This window comes from Macrosteles quadrilineatus, unplaced genomic scaffold, assembly GCF_028750875.1.
Source record: "Macrosteles quadrilineatus isolate MER2022 unplaced genomic scaffold, UCM_ALF_1.0 Scaffold_7__1_contigs__length_78375512, whole genome shotgun sequence".
In the NCBI taxonomy this organism is placed as follows: Eukaryota; Metazoa; Arthropoda; class Insecta; order Hemiptera; family Cicadellidae; genus Macrosteles; species Macrosteles quadrilineatus.
This window is the reverse complement of record NW_026542600.1, coordinates 64,552,329-64,573,411: the sequence shown is the minus strand read 5'-3', so window position 1 is coordinate 64,573,411 and position 21,083 is coordinate 64,552,329. Positions and strand designations below refer to the sequence as shown.

Sequence of the window (21,083 nt, the reverse complement as noted above, 5' to 3'; positions counted from 1 at the left end):
ATTAGGCTCATAACAACACTTCAATATACTAAATTGTTTGTTTTTTTTAGCTCTACAAAATGGTTTCGAAATAAATTGCAACATTTTTTGTTTTTAAGGTCAAAATGGGAAAAACCAATTTTTACCACATAAAACCCCCCATAAATTCCCGTTTCCATCGTCCGATCATGCTGGTTCACAAACTCGTTCAAATAAATGTAGGTTTACACATTTGTACAAAATTTCATCAAAATCGGAATATTTTTGCTTGAGTAATCGTGCTAACTGACACACACATATATATACATGAATTTGAACGGATGGCGTTTTTGGCCTCTAGGGACCTCAAAACGAAAAAGCAAATCGGTCCCGGGTCCAGGTCTTACCATGATTACTACGGTAATAGCTTATTCCCTTATATGGGAAATTCGCTAATACAGGCCCAAGAAAACAAAATGGGGACTGTCCCAACAGAATCAGGACGGGTGGCAACCCTGGACATAGCGGACAGCAGACAGATATTAGGAGCAGACAAATGGTCAGCCCAAACGTGATGATGTCACTTTGGATGTCTCGATCGATTTTACTTTGTTCTGCTTCCATTTTAGCTCAGAAAACATACTACTATAACCCAGAATGTTAACCGCATGGTAAAAAGCGTTAAGTACTCGGAGAGAGCTTTGCCTATCAATTCGTAGGCAGTGCCACCAGCGTAGCTATGCTGAGTGGTGGCGCTACCTACGAATTGACAGGCAAAGCTCTCTCCGAGTACTTAACGCCTTTTACCATGCGGTTAACATTCTGGGTTATAGTAGTATGTTTTCTGTGATTTTAGTGATGTGTCGATACCATAATTTATTGAATCTCGATACCGATTTTGTTCCTTTATAAATATATTCTCAGTAACAATAGGATACTATTTTTTTTATTTACTAAACTGTCTGTATGAATTACAGTAGTTATACTACACAATCCCTGTCTTTAATAATCGGTTAATATTTCAAAACCAGTTTTATTCAATTTATTATACTAAAATAAATATTTATATACAATGAATATTTATAAAAAATGTACCCTGTCCCTAAAAAAATGTACACAAAGCGTCAAAAAATGTCAACATTAAATTTATTCAAAAGTGTAAATTTGTAGGGCCTAGAAAATATTGTTGCTAAACACTGTACCTTAAACAATTTAAAACGGAGTGTGAGTCGTCTTAGTAGCCCTCAGGTTTGTTGTCCATTACCTACTACTTAAGATCAGCTATACGTTTTGTTTTAAGTGCACTGTCGCAAATTTTAAATTATTGAACATGGATCTTTGTTATTGTTAAATTTGGTTTACTACTAAATACTGATAGTCATACATTTTAGTTCAAGAGGAATGTTTAAAATTCTTTATCAAATGGAAACATTATCTCAATCTTAGATTGATTAAGTATTCTTTGCATTTAATATAATTATTAGTGTTGTACTAACAATATATACTTTTACAGGGGAATACAGCAATGCACTATGCAGTTTCTCACGGGAACTTTGACGTTGTTTCCATTTTACTGGACTCCAAAGTGTGCAATATCAACCAAACAAATGCAGCCGGCTACACTTGTATCATGTTGGTGTCTCTTGCCCAAGTACGGTCGGAAACTCATCGACAAGTCATAAAGAGACTGTTCCAGATGGCAGATGTCAATATAAGAGCAAAACAGGTTAGTTGTGATTGATAAGGTTTATAATTCTGAGTTTAAATAATACCGAGTACATTAAAACATGTAAATTTGTAACTCAAAGCTAAGGATTTCCTAAATAATGTTTCAGTTACAAATTGATTCAGAGTTCTCATATTTCTTTATAACAACAAAAAGAGTCCTCTATCTCTACCTAACAACTACTAACACTAGCTACTAACAAGAGCTAGTCCTCTATCAGGGTGTCCACCGACCTGGAAAACCGGGATGCGAAATGCGTGATTTTTTTTTAACCGGGAATTATGCGAGAATTTTGTATTTTACCGGGAATCTTCAATTTGCCGCAATCGTGCATGAATAGGCTATGACGTTTGCGTGACCGTGGGAGATGAAGATGACGTTTCCATGATCATGGCAGACGACAACGTTTCCGTGATTGCGGGAGACGACGATGACGTTTCCGGTACTGCATGAGACAATGATGATGTCCAAACGGCCGCGGAATATGTTAGTGATTTTGCCGCAATCACGCATGCGGACGATGACGTTTTTGTGACGACGGGAAACGATGATGATCTCAAAAACTATTGATTGACGATGATGACAGAAATTATTAGAATTAAGCTACAATCGTAGAAGATGATGATAACTTTTCTGTGATTGCGGGAGACTTTTATAATGTTTCAGTTACCCCTGAACAATATCAGGATTTTGTCACAACCACACAAGACAGTGTCAATGTTTCCGTTACTGAGGGAGATATTCAGGATTTTGTATGATTTGATTGCAGCATGGGCAAACAGCGCTGATGCTGGCAGTGTCTCATGGCAGATTGGACATGGTTCAACTACTACTGGAGTGTGGAGCAGATATGAACATACAAGATGAGGATGGGAGTACTGCACTCATGTGTGCTGCCGAACATCACCATGTTGAAATTGTCAAACTGTTGCTTGCTCAGCCTGACTGTGACCTTACCATCAGAGATTACGTGAGTTAACACTAAACACTTTCAAAATGTTTTCCTTGCTTTTTGGGGTCTGCAGGTACCCAAACCGGAACCGAATGGTCAGCAGGTATAAGCATACCTGAGTACATTTTGAAGTTTTAAGCTAAGGATGTTATAAGCCCAAATCAGGAAATTGTTATTCCTGTTTTTCAGGCAGTATTTGAGTAATTGAGGGATATTTATTAAACAAGAATACCTATCACGCTAATATTACGATCGAGAAAGACATACGCAAAGTATATAATACTTGAACATATTTTGTGACGTTTAAAAGGGTCAATGGTCTTGAGCCAGAGACAAACAGTGCTGTGTAGGGATACCGCAGTAATGATTTGAATGTTTTCGCGTGTAGTCAATGGACTCCAGTCAGATCGGATGTGGTTCCGATCCCTGAGTAACTTATGATACCTACTAGACACTAGTGATCAAATATTCCCTATATCGCCGCAATCACGGAAGATCATTAGGCTGTTTTAGTTGGATAACTAAAGTTGCACAACCGACAGAAAAAAATACATCGACAGCAAAAATCACAAACCCTTAAGACTGACTGTGCGTGACCTAGCAAGATGAGCCATGAGACCGTTGTGATATAGTGCGCCATATGCCCCATGTTTCATTCCTTATATTTTGTGCAGGGATTATATTCCTCTTTTGTGATGTCAAAGCTGGGAGCGACATCAGACTCATCTGAAGAGAAATAACATTTTAGTTTGTAGAAAATAATAAAATAATTAGTGACCATCTCAGTTTTCCATGTAAGTGGCGAAATATGCCAAACTTGTATCCCTCTTCAAGTATATTATTGGTTATACGGACTCATAGATTTTCTTTATCTTTTAATAATTTCAAAATTTTTTTCTAGGCGGGAATCTCAAGATATTAAAGCGATTGCTTTAGCCACATGTTAAGTTTGCAGGATTGAAAGTTCACAATGTCATCGCGATCGCAGAAGCAGATGACCATTATGTTGTGTCACCAATCACTATGATTGCGGTAGATGATAAAGGTGTCACCACAAATCGAAAGTCACAAAGTGTAGAAATTATCACGATACTAGTCACGAAAGTTTAACAGTGAAATATGTAATTCACAGTTCATTCCAAATAATATAGTTTAATACAGATAAGCTTTGAAGGGTTTTACACAGCTCAATTCGCCCAAAATAAATCTCTGTGGCTTTTATATATTGTAATTCTTAATAAAGTATATAAGGTGAGGTGATACTTCAATTTAACTTCAATATTTAGGTAAAACTAAATAATAATCTCTCCTAAAGCCCTGAGATAAAAAAATAAAATTTTATTAACGAAGTCTATTATTGTATTCAAGATTACCTGTTGGATAGATTTAGGATATTAAATTGTTAGCATTTTACTGTGCCACGTTTTTATCAAGCAATACTGACAATGCCACCTGCTCCTTTCCCTATGGCTACATTGTCTCATTGGATCATTACATGCAGTCTCCAGTAGACTTCAGATGTGTTTGTTTGGGGGAGAATGGGGAAATGCCTTTAGCATAGACTCTAGGAAAATGTCAAACTAAATAGTACGGTATATTATCAGATATCAGCTACGTTTGGTTGTCTAGGCATCATCATTTGAGGCAATCAAGAATACTACAGCATCAGCAAATAGCTTATTTTGTTTATTTGTTTAGGACGGGCAAACAGCACTGAATATCGCTATGGAGGCAGGGAACCGGGACATAGGAGTCTTGCTGTATGCCCAAGAACATTTCTCAAGGGGCAGCTCTCCATATACGTCTCTAAAACATCGCCGTGCCAAAAGCACTACTCCTACGTTGCGAACACCCACATCCCCGCAGCCACGCACCAAACAGGACCATTCGTTCTAAATAGTCGTAGTTCTTGAAGAATTTATTAAACTTAACATTGAATATTTAAGAGTTTTCTAATAACAATTGAATACTTGCTCCAACAAATGTACAGTGTGTCTTAAACCAAGTCAAGTAGCCTAAATAATTGTTGAAAATTTACCATCAACTTCATAAAAGAAATTATAGTGGTAATAAGATTATATTTCAGATCTTGTTACTTTATGCAGTATATTTAAAAAGAATAACCTACAAAATAGTATTTTGTTATTTCATTTTTGAGTTTCAATCATACTAGTTTCCAAACACCTGAGTTAGCAACCATTGTATGCATGGGATATTTTTATCGGTTGAGTAGGAAAGTTAATCGTATCAAGGAACACAAAATAATATTCTTGTGATAATGTTTTTAGTGAATATTTTTTTACCTGAATTGGTTTATTTTAAATCACTACTCACTTAACCCCTGCAACCTATATGCACCAGCTGACATATTTCTTGAGGGTCTATGAGTTTTTAACGATTGCTCTATCAAAAATACTTGGAAAAGTGCAAATACTATTACGTGCTGTTGTAATTCAAAAGAAATCTAAGACTGCATCACATTCCACTTTATTATTTCAATCCAAGAAGTAGATCTAGTCTTTATAGGATTTGAGAATCCAATTAGTATTTAGAGAAAGAAAAGTTTTGATTCTTAAGGTATTCCAACTTGAAGATTCTCCTATTTCAGGTGTAATATAATTAGCCAAACATTTGCCTTCCCAATGTTTTACTGTAGTAAATATGACTTTCACATATAGTGAGGTCATTAAAATGTGTGAACTCAGTTAAAATAGTGATAGTAGTTGGTGTGGATAAAAAAGTTCAGTATTGAAGAAAATATTGTAAAAGCTGTGATCCATCATCATAAATATTGTATGGCTAGCAATTGTTGGTGGTTTATCCGGATTTCCCTGGGTGTTTTTGGCAATGTTCAAATTAAAACTAGGGCTTATAGTTTGGTTTATCATGATAGAAGTATTGTGAAATGTTCAAATTTATATTCTTAAATAAAGAATTCAAAGTTTTTCAAACCATCTAAATGTCATCCTTTCATTCAAGATCAAATTTATGGGAGCCCTGAGACATTTCTGAACCCTGAGCGTGAAATGAATATGAAACATATCATATTTCGTTAAAAGGTATTTAAAATGTACATGATATTTAACCACACGGAAAGTAAATAAAGATACATCCTATAACACTTAAAACATATATTTACGCTTAAACTGTTACTCTGATGATGATTGGAGTGTCCAATCGAAATCGATCACCACTTGCCACCTTTTTTGTATATTTACCGTCTTGTGAATAACAGTAGGCTATAAGTGTAAATATATGTTTTAAGTGTTATAAGACGTTTCTTTATTTATTTTCCGTAAATTTAATAACACGTACAATGCTGATCAAGAAGTTATTTAACCACACTCATGATGTTGGAGATTTTTTTATTCAGGCCTATTCTTCAGAACGAAAATATTTTGCTCATAAAGGCCTAGAAAAAGTAGTAAAGTGCAAATAAATTTGGTTGTTAACAATTTTTATTTAGTTTGAAGGTAACAATAAAATGGAAAAAACAAGTTTTTTAATTACTTGGACCACAAGTAAACTTAAGTTAAAAGGAATTGAGAAATTCCAGTCATAACTGTGCATACATTTTTTTTTTTATTATTCACACAGTTCTGCCATTGATTGGAGATGTATGTTATGTGTTAAACTTGAGTTGTTCTAATGTTATAAATTCACTGTTTGGTACAGAAATTGTATTGTAAATGTCAAAGCGAATGTTACGTTCACATTCAAAATTAGATTTGTGTAAAATAGTTTAAATTGTTTGTTATATAATTATTATATAAATGGTTGTATGAATTGTTGTCACTTGACTAACGTTTGATATAAATACTGTATTAACAAAGTTAACTATTTCAAGCCATCTGTTAAAAATCTTGAATATGAGATGTCAGGAAATTAGCTTTAATGAACTAGTGTCGATTTATCCAAGAAAATAAAGTATTGACATATTTGGTTAGTGCCAAATTAGTGTTTTAGGCAGAAATAAATGTTCTCTAAGTTTATCAATGTGGTTGTGTGTTTTATGGGCTCTGAGTGAGTTTAATGTAATTTGAGTTATGATTTTCTTAGTACAGTACATGCACCAATCTTATAGTGACTTGTTTTTGTTAAATAGAAAACATCTTATGTTCAAGAGAGTCTAATCTCTGTGAATTAACTTCTTTAAACTAACCAGACATTAATCCAGGTTCTAAGTTTTTAACTTATTGACTATTAAATTGAATCAATTTTTTTAGTTTTAATCAGTACATATGTAATGTTATAAAGAGTTCAACTAATACAAAACCATTGTTAAAGGGCAGGTGTGCAACTTAAAACTAAGCCTTAAATAAGCACAATTAGGGTTTAACTAAAAACTTCAGTTGTTTTCACTGAAGCTTTCTTATCTAAAGAATACAAATATCCTGCTACCATTTATGGAAATTTTGATATACAGATTTAGTCATAAAAATATTTATTTGTGATTGGGGACTGAAATTTAATTTGTGTGATGGAAAGTAAAAAAAAGTTTTATGTTTACTAAAAAGCACAATTTAACTTGAATTCTCAAGAGAATTTCAGTATTTATAAATATAATAAGGGGAAAAGAATTTTTAAACGCTGCTCGTGGCACCCAAATTGGAGTTAATTTTAAACATATTTTGCCTAAGATGATTCATATAATTTGATACTAGTGCAAACTGCCCTTTGTAAGTAAATTCAGGTTTGTGATTATACCCTTATTTAATTAATTCACCAAATCATTAAGTTGTAGATAAATATATTATTTGAACTCATTAGATTTTAAATATCAATTGTGAATGTAAAATATGTATAAATAATGTTCATAATTTTGATCCTTAATAGATTTGTAAAGCCTGATGTATATACAATTTAATATTAAACTATTTCAACAAAGAGATGCTTTTTATCTAACTCACAAAATGCTGCAAGTTTATACAGTTAGTTTTTCCTAGGACCCATTTAAAACTTAGAAAGAAAGGTAAGTTGGTATTCTATTTAGTTTCTTTAGTTCTTGCGAAAGTAGGAGGGCTATCCAGAAAGTAAGGAACGGATCGTTCTGATGCCGCTAGGCGATCTCGTACATTTTGGTGCATGCGCACTCAGCAACTCAGTCGGCGTCCAGCCGTGACAGCTGGAACATCCTCGCGCTGCCCGTTTTTTCACAATTTCAACTTAATATTTGCCCTGCGGTTGAAAATCCCACCAGTTGTGAGGTGCGGAGACATTGATACAGTTTTTGTTGGCAAAAAACTTACTGATAGACATTTATCGCCAAGTCTGTGAAGATTAAGGAAACAACGTAATGAACGAATGTTCTGTGGAAAATGGTGCATTCAGTTTTAAAATGGCCGAACTGACGCTCATGGGTCATGATGAAACGAAGGGCGGACGCCTGAGCATTGTGACTGATGGAACTAGTCGCTAAAGTTGATGAAAAGGTTCGCAAAAACCGCTAGAGCTTTCGCTTTATTTTCCTCAAGATTCAAAGACTTTGTTGTTTGATATTGTCACACAACAAAGTGAAAGATCCATTATCGTGAATCGGCAGTTACGTTGTTTCCTTAAACTTCACACACTTGGCTATAAATGTCTACCGGTTTTAAGCTTTTTGCCAACAAAAGATGTATCAATGAGCCCCTCACAACTGGCGGGATTTTCAATCGCAGGGCACAACTAAAGTTGAATTTGTGAAAAAACGGGCAGCGGGAGGATGATCCCATTGTCTTGGCTGAACGCCGACTGAGTTGCCGCATGCGTACTCAGTAAAATGTACGAGATCAGCACGCACCTAGTGGCGTCAGAACGAAATGTTCCTTACTTTCTGGATAGCCCTCGTATGTGATGGTTGCATTTCTGTTTATACAGGTTGGTTTTGACATAGTGTTAAACGTTTTTAGGGTGGTACACAAACCCAAATTAATGTGACTCAAATATAAATTTAAAAAAATTCTAAATCACACAAAACAATATTTTGATTATTTAAAAAACCTGTTTATTTAGCAAAATCCAAATTTGGGGGTTTACAAAAATTAATATTTAACTCCAACACTACCATTGCATTCTACATTAAATTTTGAGTAAGAATGGATAGTTTTAGATGAATCTCAAGTATCAGAAACATTATTTAAAAAGATTAGAACTGAAAAATAGTAATGTTCTTCAAAAAAGGAAAAACAATCTTACATACAAATTTTAAAAGAAAAATGCATGATAGTAGCAAATGCTATAAAAACTGCTTCAAACTGTAAGCTTTCAATAGATATAATTATAAATTTGTTTATTTGTTGTCTTTTAAGTAGGGGTTGTATACATTGGCTAGTAAGCATCTGATAAGACATCTGCTGGTGTACCTTGATTCCATCAATGAACGTGGGTGGTGGTGGATGGGAGCATAGTCATAAGGTCCAAGTAGAACAGGAAAGTGGTGTCTGCTGAGGTCAAAACTGAGGCAGTCCTTCCTGTCTTAAGTTTTATTATTTACTAGGTGAAACATTTAGCATTGTTTAAGAGTATTAAGTGTAAATTCCAAATATGGTTGATCATTCAATGAATAAAATATTTCCCATACCTTTACGTCATCGGAGTTATTATTAGTATGTTATCTGGTATCTCTTCCTTTGGAAGAACCTTTAAATAGTATTAAAATCGTATTGGTGGATCTTTTGTAGTTAAACACTTCCGTGATTTCATCAGTGTAATGCAGATTAATCTATGATTTGATTTAAGAAAAAAATATCTGTTTATTGGGAAGACACGTTCTATCTTCAAAGGGAGGTATATCCATTACAGTGGTTTGATTTTTCCTTCGTCACATTGCGTCAGTTCATATCGTACTTCTGTGCCAATGAATAACCCTCTAGCACAGTTTTTAGAAATTGGTTGTGGGGTTACTGTTAAAGCTGGAATTCCTTGACATGGGTGATTGCAGTTAATTGTCTCAGCCTAATCAATTACATAAAGTTGTCAATATAATCTCTCTACGGAATGGTAGGTGTAGTGGAATATACTTGAAGTGAAGTTGGCTTTAATTCTTGAACTGTTAGGGGACTCCTCATTTATATGGTCGTGCGGTTCATTGGCAAAAAATAATGCAAATGACATAGCAATGTGGCATTTCCAAATTGCAAAAAATACTGTAAATTGGCTGTTACGTAAATATTGACGTTTACATGCATTGTTAATCAACGTATCTTATAAAAGATGTGATCTAGTTTAAAAGGAATATGACCTTTCTGTCATGACAGTAGCTGCTTAAATAGTATTTACTCAATGGGCCATTTTTACAGCCAAAATGTCGTGTTATTTTCAATAATGTTACCAACCCAGTGGGCCACGGTCGGTAATATAGGCCACGGTCGGTAATATAGGCCACGGTCGGTAATATAGGCCACGGTCGGTAATATAGGCCACTGCAAATAATTTGTCAAGATAGGTACCATTTTAGGCAAGGTTTCTGTGTTTGGATGTTATTAGACACGATAAGAGCACAATAACATTCTTATGCAGATGAATTATCTGTTGGAGAAATATAAGCCGAATTATAAATGTCACAATGCGAGTTTGAGCATTTTGTAACAACATGGAAGTTACATAGGTTTTTTTAGAATGCTGCTCAGTGCACTTTAAGGATATATTTTTTAGAGATAAATTAAATGGTTTTTGTTGCTGAGTAGCGCTAGTAAACATGCACAATCCTTTTCGTTAGTCTAATAACATTCAAAGGCTTTCTAAGAGTTCAAGTTCTTATTTGTATAGGCTACATATCTATATTATGTTTTCACTAAGCTGAATGAATACATCAAAGTAGCCTCTCTGAAAAGTCTGCAGTATATTGCAGTTTTCCAGCTTAATGACTTTCTTGAGGAATGTTGAGGAAGATTTACTTTATTTAATACATTTCAAAGCATGGAGAGAATATGAATATTATTTTACTTATTACCTCCATGAAAATAGTTTACTAAGCTAATAAAAATCTAATTTATGTGTAAGGTTACTGGGAAGAAATAATTTAGTAACCCTAAAAAAAAAGAAATCAACTAAATTAACTAAAACTTTGGACCACTCTATCAAGTTTCTACGCCCAGCCGTTCTCTCAAATTAGTGGAGACAAAGTTTCCAATTAAATATTTAGATTCCCCCATGTTAATCTTATGGGAGGAAACCCAACTTTGATGGAAGATCCTGCCCAAACTAATAAAGGTTTCAAAAAATGAAAAAACTTTGCAAAACTACAGGTCAGGGCCATTTTTTTACACTTTACTCATTAAAATCGGTCCAAAAATGAGAGAGGAGTTCTGTTTACAAAACTCGGTTTAGCGTATTATATACATATATAGATTACTCTATCGCAAATTACTTCAAAATAAGATGAAGCATTATTCGTCATCAGTGCACTTGGCTTAGAAAACAGGTGTGTGAGGAGTGACCTTGCCTTATACAGAGCCAATGTTAACACTACACCATCATTACAGCACCCTCTAATAATAAATATAAATAATCCTGTCTGTGTGCGTGAAATAATGTATGTGTTTATATCGTCAAACGTACTATTAATTAAACACCTCGGTTCATGGGTAGTTGGTAAAAATCAAATTGGTAGGACGTGATGATTATTGAAAAAAAAAAATTATTGAGTATTAGAATATTATAATTGGCAAAGAAAGTTTGTTAGCCGACTAATGATGACTATCTTATTTGGAATAAACAATTAAAACATAAAATATGGATTAGAAACATGAGGAGGATCTTACATTAAAATCATAAAACCAATAGCAACATTGCAAAAATCCTTTATAAAGACAATGAAGAGTAGAATTAAAATTTAGAACAGAACATGGTACGCCCATTTTCATGTTTAAAAATATTTCGCTAATTGGATATTTTATTTTTTATTTTTTTTTAGAATGTTAAAATAAAATAAGTTCCTTAAGTCACTTCGCAGCCATCTAATTGCTAGTGGACATATAAATAAATGTTAGGATACCTTAGTTAATTGTTTTTTATAAATTATGTTAACATTGAGATCTAGCAGTTCTACATAATTTATGTATGTTAACAAAATTAAAATTTAATACGGTAACTTTTGCTTTTGATTGTTTCGTTCTTCTCTATCATTAAATTTGTTTGTCATCCATTCATTCTTTCATCCATTCATTCATACAAATAAAGCCATGATCTTATTATTTTACAAATTATTGTATAAACGTGTTTTCGCCACACAACACAGTAGGCCTAAGCGTCTCTATTCTATACTCTTTTAGACCAGAATATCATTGTTGACTAAATAGGACAGGTAAAGCACGTAAAGTCAGCTGGAGAACGGTACATTCATTTACTACATTTACGTAATAGGCTTTAAACAAAGCTACCTCTCTGGCCGCACGCGTAATACACTCGCCACTCGCCCATCTCAACCATGCAAATCAGCCTAGGAGATTTAACCACTTCGATTGCACTGTCAGTGTTAAGTGTCTTTTATTATTTGAAACAAGTATTAAGCTTATAAGCCAATCATCGCTCTCCGATAGAGATACGACTCTCGGCTTTTTAAAAATTGATTTACTCCAAATCTCAAAACATGGTGCATTTATAGTGGCCAGTTGGGGAAGTCATGTATTAGCCAACCACAAATCGTTGCGAGAGTCAACGAAATCGGAGGTTTTTTTAATAACTAACATGACTTTAAATCGAATAAACCTACAGTATATTGTACGAACAGTTTGTGTAGATTTTTTCATTTGCTTAGAGATAAGTTTTTTGTTGTGTTTTATTTAATTTAAATGATATATAAATAAACACACAACGGTTGGATAACTAAATCGATTGCAACGACACCTAGCGGTGACTTGGTGTACTGTCCGAACGGTGAAGGGTTTGGCCCCTAGCGGTGATTAAGGGTACTTCTGTTGCATATCTTGATGTGGTGTCGTATTGAAACAATTTACATCGTTTCCTTTCCTTCCGATGGTGAACCACGGTAACCCTAGTACTTGTTAAATTTAAAGTTACCGTATTAAAATAGGGAATTTATCTTACATTTTTAGGAAGTATTTAGTAATGATCCAGCCAGGTAAATGGAAATTTATTTTTTTACATATTAGCGATAGTTTTCTCTTATTAGTATTAAAGTTTAAAGTCCACTCACAATCGTTTCACTACTATGTAACTACTTAGGTTACATGGTAGGCCTACTTATTACTCCCGGTATAATTATTTTGTCGGTGAATATTAGGAAATTCAACCTTAAAATCCGGACTAAGTTGCATTTTTAGATAGGTTATTTAATTGTGAACATTTACCTAAAAATTTTTACCAATCTGACAACTCCCTCTAGTATAAAATAAATAAAATATAAAACGCCGCAACCAGCAATTTGACAAAACTTTGGACTATTTATTTTCTTTTTGTTCCTGATATTTACATTTTTAATTTTGTATCATAATTATGTATTATGAAGGTTTAAAGTAGGGTACATTTATTTAAAACAAAATAAGTACCTTGGTATTTTTATATATAATATAAAATAATAAATTAGTGTTGTCATGGGGATTTTAGTTCTGCCAACCACCTGTTACATCACCTGCGATTATCTCAATACCGTGTTTTTTAGGTTATTATTGTACAAAAGTTAGAATAACTCCGTTAGTACTATACTTATAGTATTCAAATTTTCACCAGACCTTCTTTATAAAGTAATAAGGGATTGTGTGTATAAAAAACCCCATAGCATTACATTTACTAAAAATATTTATCTTTACGCTTAATTTTTTAATTTTTTTTAGCTTTTTTTAGCTTTTTTATATTTTGAATAAAAAGTGTCCTAAAAATCTTGTTTTTTTAGTTACCATAACGATTATACACAGAATGACTTATTATTTAATCCTGAATCAGGAAATAAATAGAATATGTCATTCAGTTCAGTAGTTAAAAAGTTATTCTCAATACCGAATCCCTAAAAATCTGGGTGAAAAAAACTAAAAACGCATATAAATTTTGTAAATAAGTCATAAATTCAATATTTTTGGACCTAAATCTTCTAAATAAGTCGAGTATAAACAAAATATACTAATTAGGTTGACACAAATAAAAAAATACAAATAAAGTCAGAGATAGTGGCGTATCCCCCTAAATGACTAAATTTAACGAGTACTAGGTTTACTGCTATAGGGAGGGTACTAAAGTGTGTATTTATGTTTAATATTAATAGCTCATTATAAAATAAATAAATTTGCCAAGTTTCATAAAAATATATCCATAAATAAGCAAACTGCAACAATTTTATTTTCCTTCATAAGAATAACACATGGGAATTTTAAATTTAATACTATTTTTATTATTTATCTCAATAACCGTTAGAGATAGAGCAAACCTTGTAATATAAAAAATATGTATTTTTAGACGTTCTTTAACTTTTGTTTTTACAAAATTTCTCTAATACCAATAGTTTGTGAAATATTGTCAAAAAAGTGAAAATTGGCCGCCATTTTTCAAGATGGCGGCTGAAGCACAGCCGGGATTTATGGGGACTTTTGATATTTTATTTATTTAGGCTTACTAAGCAACTGTGTAAAGTTTCCACCTAGTCCGAATTTGTTAGGTCGATTTTCCTAATATTCTTCCACTAACAATAGATAATATCTGATTCAATAAATATTTCTGGATTAGTGACGTCAATGGGTCTGCTGAGGGATGTGAGTGAGCTGCCGGGAGGATTGCTGCGTTCCTGTTTTTTCAGTCCACAGAGAACAATAACGTCATTGACTTCAAAATCTTAATTTTGACTATTTCCAAACAGTAAACTTAAAAATTTTAAATCTAGTCAAGTATTGATTGAACTAGGCTTAAGTGATCAGCGTTACAAGTTTGAAATATGAATATACTTGTGGTTGTGTAGCCTATTATACACTTTTTGAAAAATTGTATTTTTGTATATTTTACTTGAAGTGAAGTTGGCTTTAATTCTTGAACTGTTAGGGGCCTCCTCATTTATATGGTCGTGCAGTTCATTGGCAAAAAATAATGCAAATGACATAGCAATGTGGCATTTCCAAATTGCAAAAAATACTGTAAATTGGCTGTTACGTAAATATTGACGTTTACATGCATTGTTAATCAACGTATCTTATAAAAGATGTGATCTAGTTTAAAAGGAATATGACCTTTCTGTCATGACAGGAGCTGCTTAAATAGTATTTACTCAATGGGCCATTTTTACAGCCAAAATGTCGTGTTATTTTCAATAATGTTACCAACCCAGTGGGCCACGGTCGGTAATATAGGCCACGGTCGGTAATATAGGCCACGGTCGGTAATATAGGCCACGGTCGGTAATATAGGCCACGGTCGGTAATATAGGCCACGGTCGGTAATATAGGCCACGGTCGGTAATATAGGCCACGGTCGGTAATATAGGCCACTGCAAATAATTTGTCAAGATAGATACCATTTTAGGCGAGGTTTCTGTGTTTGGATGTTATTAGACACGATAAGAGCACAATAACATTCTTATGCAGATGAATTATCTGTTGGAGAAATATAAGCCGAATTATAAATGTCACAATGCGAGTTTGAGCATTTTGTAACAACATGGAAGTTACAAAGGTTTTTTTAGAATGCTGCTCAGTGCACTTTAAGGATATATTTTTTAGAGATAAATTAAATGGTTTTTGTTGCTGAGTAGCGCTAGTAAACATGCACAATCCTTTTCGATAGTCTAATAACATTCAAAGGCTTTCTAAGAGTTCAAGTTCTTATTTGTATAGGCTACATATCTATATTATGTTTTCACTAAGCTGAATGAATACATCAAAGTAGCCTCTCTGAAAAGTCTGCAGTATATTGCAGTTTTCCAGCTTAATGACTTTCTTGAGGAATGTTGAGGAAGATTTACTTTATTTAATAAATTTCAAAGCATGGAGAGAATATGAATATTATTTTACTTATTACCTCCATGAAAATAGTTTACTAAGCTAATAAAAATCTAATTTATGTGTAAGGTTACTGGGAAGAAATAATTTAGTAACCCTAAAAAAAAGAAATCAACTAAATTAACTAAAACTTTGGACCACTCTATCAAGTTTCTACGCCCAGCCGTTCTCTCAAATTAGTGGAGACAAAGTTTCCAATTAAATATTTAGATTCCCCCATGTTAATCTTATGGGAGGAAACCCAACTTTGATGGAAAATCCTGCCCAAACTAATAAAGGTTTCAAAAAATGAAAAAAACTTTGCAAAACTACAGGTCAGGGCCATTTTTTTACACTTTACTCATTAAAATCGGTCCAAAAATGAGAGAGGAGTTCTGTTTACAAAACTCGGTTTAGCGTATTATATATATCAATTACTCTATCGCAAATTACTTCAAAATAAGATGAAGCATTATTCGTCATCAGTGCACTTGGCTTAGAAAACAGGTGTGTGAGGAGTGACCTTGCCTTATACAGAGCCAATGTTAACACTAGCCCTACACCATCATTACAGCACACTCTAATAATAAATATAAATAATCCTGTCTGTGTGCGTGAAATTATGTATGTGTTTATATCGTCAAACGTACTATTAATTAAACACCTCGGTTCATGGGTAGATGGTAAAAATCAAATTGGTAGGACGTGATGATTATTGAAAAAAACTTGTTGAGTATTAAAATATTATAATTGGCAAAGAAAGTTTGTTAGCCGACTAATGATGACTATCTTATTTGGCATAAACAATTAAAACATAAAATATGGATTAGAAACATGAGGATCTTACATTAAAATCATAAAACCAATAGCAACATTGCCAAAATCCTTTATAAGCACAATGAAGAGTAGAATTAAAATTTAGAACAGAACATGGTACACCCAATTTCATATTTCAAAATATTTCGCTAATTGGATTTTTTTTAGAATGTTAAAATAAAATAAGTTCCTTAAGTCACTTTGCAGCCACCTAATTGCTAGTGGAAATATAAATAAATGTTAGGATACCTTAGTTAATTGTTTTTTTTTTTTAAATAATGTTAACACTGAGATCTAGCAGTTCTACATAATTATGTATGTTAACAAAATTATAATTTAATAACTTTTGCTTTTGATTTATTTACAAACATAAACTAATAGGTCAACCAAACAGACGGTTTAGTAACCGTTGTTTTTGTGTGCACATAAGTATTATCATTGTGTAATGTTCCAAATTTTACAATAAAGACATTTCATCAATTCACACAACACACATTTCATTTTCAATTGTTACATTTCATTTCTTTCAATACTCGGCAAGTCGCCGCTAGATGTCACGTAAATCTACGTTCGCAACAGTTTGCATATTCACCGCTAGATGTCAGCATCTTAAAATCCAGTGTTGTTTAGTTATTTAATAATTAATAAACTTTGTATATTATGAGGTAATAATCAATAATTCGTGGACTCATGGAGTCAAAGAGCATATTGAACAAATTTAATTGATAAAATGTAAATTAACGAGTTATTTCTAAAGTATTGAATTTTTACGTGCACGATAACGCCAAATTTATTCATTTTATACTAAGCTATTAATATTTTACTAAAAAACACCTTTCACTGACCTCCCTGTAGCAGCAAACCAAGGTACAATATCAAATCAGGCAAATGGGAATTCGCTCAATCTGCAGGTTTGCTGCGGCGGGGGTGTTTTTTTTTAATATGATCAAAATATGTTCATAGACAAGCAAACTGCAACAGTTTACTTATAAGATGGTGACTATAAATTTATATTGTCAACCAATTTTTTATGTACTATAACCTGGTTCATCCGGTATAAATGGACCAGGGTTATAACGGATGAACGAGTTGCCGGATAAACATATTTGACCGTTTTAGTGATTTTACCATATAGGAAATAAGCTATTGGTACTCATGGTAATACCTGGACCCGGGACCAATTTACTTTTTCGTTTCGATGTCCCTAGAGGTCAAAAAATACCATCCGTTCAATCAATTAATGTATAATGTTTAGATCTTCGAATAAAGCACGCGCGTAGAAATACAAGAGTGACCGACAAGACCATTATTTTACTTTATTTTATAATTCGAACTTATAAGCCAATTTTCGCTCCCACAAAGAGAGACAAATCTCGGCTTTTCAAACAATTACATCAATAATCAGTTATCAAGTAGACAAACCGATTAGAGTCGTGTTTCTTACCAAAGCTGTTCGGAGATAAACGGGGTATTTATGGATTCATACCCGAAAATCAATAAGAGAATCAACAGATACAGAGGCTTCTTTTTTAACTAACAAGCCTTAAAATCCCAAAAGTGTGCAGTATATTGGACGCATAGGTTGTTTTGTTTTAATTTTCGGTTAAACATAAGCTTTTTGTTGTGCCTTATACAGTTTAATTAATTTATACATAACACAACACGGTGGATTTAGTCTTCAGACTTAGTCTCTGGACTTCAGTGACACCTAGCGGTGACTAGGCGAACTGTTAGGAATATAGATGGCAGCGAGATCTGGCGGTGTTTTACCAAACATCGGTGGAAATATTATCAGTGGACTTATTTAGAATCGTGGTTACGTGGTTTACTGATGATTAACGTACTGATGATAGATGTAATAGATTAGCTACGATTTCATTAACTATTCGCGATATTGAGGCAAACCATTGCGAATATCAGTGGACTGCTTTACCAGCTTGATAGACGGTACCTCTTTTATCAGTTTAACATGTTATTACAAGAAAACAAATTATTACTACTTTTAAATAATTTTTCATTTACTTTGCTCACTGAACTGAACCTCAACAGTGCTTAGGCTAATATTGCCGAAATACGTGGTTAAGTACAGTATTTTTAGTAGTATTTAAATTCATCATTTAAAAAATAATATATTTACCCAAAAATTCGTAGACATATGCAACATTGAAGGGTATTGAAATATTAGCAATCATTTTCAATCTATGAATGTTGCACATCGGCCAATAAATCTTACAGGCTTCATAATTTATTAAAATCTGAGACAATATTATTAGATTACTCTATCGCAGATTACTTCTAAATAAGATGAAGCATTATTCGTCATCAGTGCACTTGGCTTAGAAAACAGGTGTGTGAGAAGTGACCTTGCCTTATACAGAGCCAATGTTAACACTACACCATCATTACAGCACACTCTAAATAACCGTGTCTCTGTACGTGAAATTATGTATGTGTTTATATCGTCAAACGTACTATTAATTAGACACCTCGGTTCATGGGTGGATGGCAAAATAATTCGGTAGGAGATGATGAATTATTGTAAAAAAAATTGTTGAGTATTAGAATATTTTAATTGGTAAAGAAAGTTTGTTAGCGTCGACTAATGAGGACTATCTTATTTGGCATAAACGATTAAAAAATAAAATATGGATTAGAATCATGAGGACGATCTTACATTAAAATCATAAAACCAATAGCAACATTGCAAAAATCCTTTATAAGGACAATGAATAGTAGAATTAGAACAGAACGTGGTGCACCCATTTTTATATTTCAAAATATTTCGCTAATTGGAAATGTTCGTTTAAAGGGTAAAAAGTGTGTTTATATATATACATAATGGTACAATTTTGTTATTGAGTCTAGATTTTTTTTACATTAATCAAAGTGTTATTTATTTTTAGCTTCGAAATTTTTAGTAGCCTTCCTAACCCGATTAAAGAATATTCAAATAAAATAAGTTTCTTAAGTCACTTCGCAGACACCTAATTGCTAGTTTAAATAAAAATAAATGTTAGGATACCTTAGTTAATTGTTTTTTTTTATAAATAATGTTAACATTGAGATCTAGCAGTTTACATAATTATGTATGTTAACAAAATTATAATTTAATAACTTTTGCTTTTGATTGTTTCGTCCTTCTCTTTCATTAAATTTGTTTGTCATCCATTCATTCTTATACAAATAAAGCCATGATCTTATTATTTTACAAATTGTATGTAAACGTGTTTTCGCCACACCACACAGTAGGCCTAAGCGTCCCTATTCTATACTCTTTTAGACCAGAATATCATTGTTGACAAAATAGGACAGGTAAAGTCAGCTGGAGAATACAGTACATTAATTTACTACATTTACGTAATAGGCTTTAAGCAAAGCTACCTCTCTGGCCGCACGCGTAATAGACTCGCCCATCTCAACCATGCAAATCAGCCTTAGAGATTTAACCACTTCGATTGGACTGTCAGTGTGTCAAGTGTCTATTATTATTTGAAACTTATTAAGCTTATAAGCCAATCGTCGCTCTCGATAGAGATACGACTCTCGGCTTTTTAAAAATTGTTTATTCCAAATCTCAAAACATGGTGCATATACAGTGGCCAGTTTGGGAAGTCATGTATTAGCCACCCACAAATCGTTGCGAGAGTCAACGAAATCGGAGGTTTTTTTAATAACTAACATGACTTTAAATCGAATAAACCTACAGTATATTGTACGAACAGTTTGTGTAGATTTTTTCATTTGCTTAGAGATAAGTTTTTTGTTGTGTTTTATTTAATTTAAATGATATATAAATAAACACACAACGGTTGGATAACTAAATCGATTGCAACGACACCTAGCGGTGACTTGGTGTACTGTCCGAATGGTGAAGGGGTGACACCTAGCGGTGATTAAGGGTACTTCTGTTGCATATCTTGATGTGGTGTCGTATTGAAACAATTTACATCATTGTTTCCTTTCCTTCCGATGGTGAACCACATTACAATAAATACACCAAGAAGATGCATCCTTTACTCTTATGTAAGAAAATGTTTGCTATTATAAGCTTAAAGCAAATTAGCTTATACAAGCATAAGGCTTCCTTTTTTGCATAAAGATTTCGAAAAAGGCTTCGACGGTTTTATACAAATGTAAATAATTTGTTCTGGCCTAAAAACGTGATTGACGACAGCTACTACCTTAGGAAAATTCGCATTTGTGGGGAATTAATAGCTCCCCTATGTCTCTTCGCACCTGCCCCGAGGTCGTGCTAGTGGTGTAGCAGTGTTGTGTATGTGTAATAGCAAATGTATCCTTTTATAGCAAATGTAAACGGCTATATACAGGGTGTCCGGTAATAAGTGTTAAATAAAATTTTGCCTCAAACTACATGGTAATGGCGACATAATGACGCACATTTAAGGTTCCCAACCTCAACCGTTAGGGAATAACAAATTAATTAAGGTTTTCCAAAAATTATTGTAGTTGTTATGAAAAAGGTTATATTACTCTGTTAAAAATGCATTAATTGTTAATTTAAATGTCATTTTCAGAATCCTCACAAAATTTTAAATAGATATAACACATAATCGTTGGGGTACGGAAAAATATTCTATTTACATTTCTTCGTTTAACAATTATTTTTAATATCGACGAAAATTTAAATACCATTCAGAAATTTATTTCTCGGTTACCGAGTTCCGCTGAGTTAAACAAATATTACTAAAAACTTCCTTATTTAAAGGGCTTT

General features: G+C 33.1%; 1 protein-coding gene across 3 annotated transcripts in view; it reads left to right on the top strand.

The window, feature by feature from the left end:
• The window catches only part of LOC128998022 (KN motif and ankyrin repeat domain-containing protein 1), a 57,023-nt gene extending 49,394 nt beyond the window's left edge, over positions 1-7,629 (top strand). For 2 of the 3 annotated variants that reach the window (XM_054423954.1, XM_054423955.1), the window contains exons 12-14: positions 1,472-1,684; positions 2,454-2,654; positions 4,335-7,629. In XM_054423954.1, coding sequence (XP_054279929.1) covers positions 1,472-1,684; positions 2,454-2,654; positions 4,335-4,532 — 612 coding nt within the window. In that variant the 3' untranslated portion in view covers positions 4,533-7,629. The remainder of the gene's footprint in view (positions 1-1,471; positions 1,685-2,453; positions 2,655-4,334) is intronic. The other variant, XM_054423956.1, reaches the window with a different exon arrangement.
• The last annotated feature ends 13,454 nt before the right edge of the window (positions 7,630-21,083 follow it).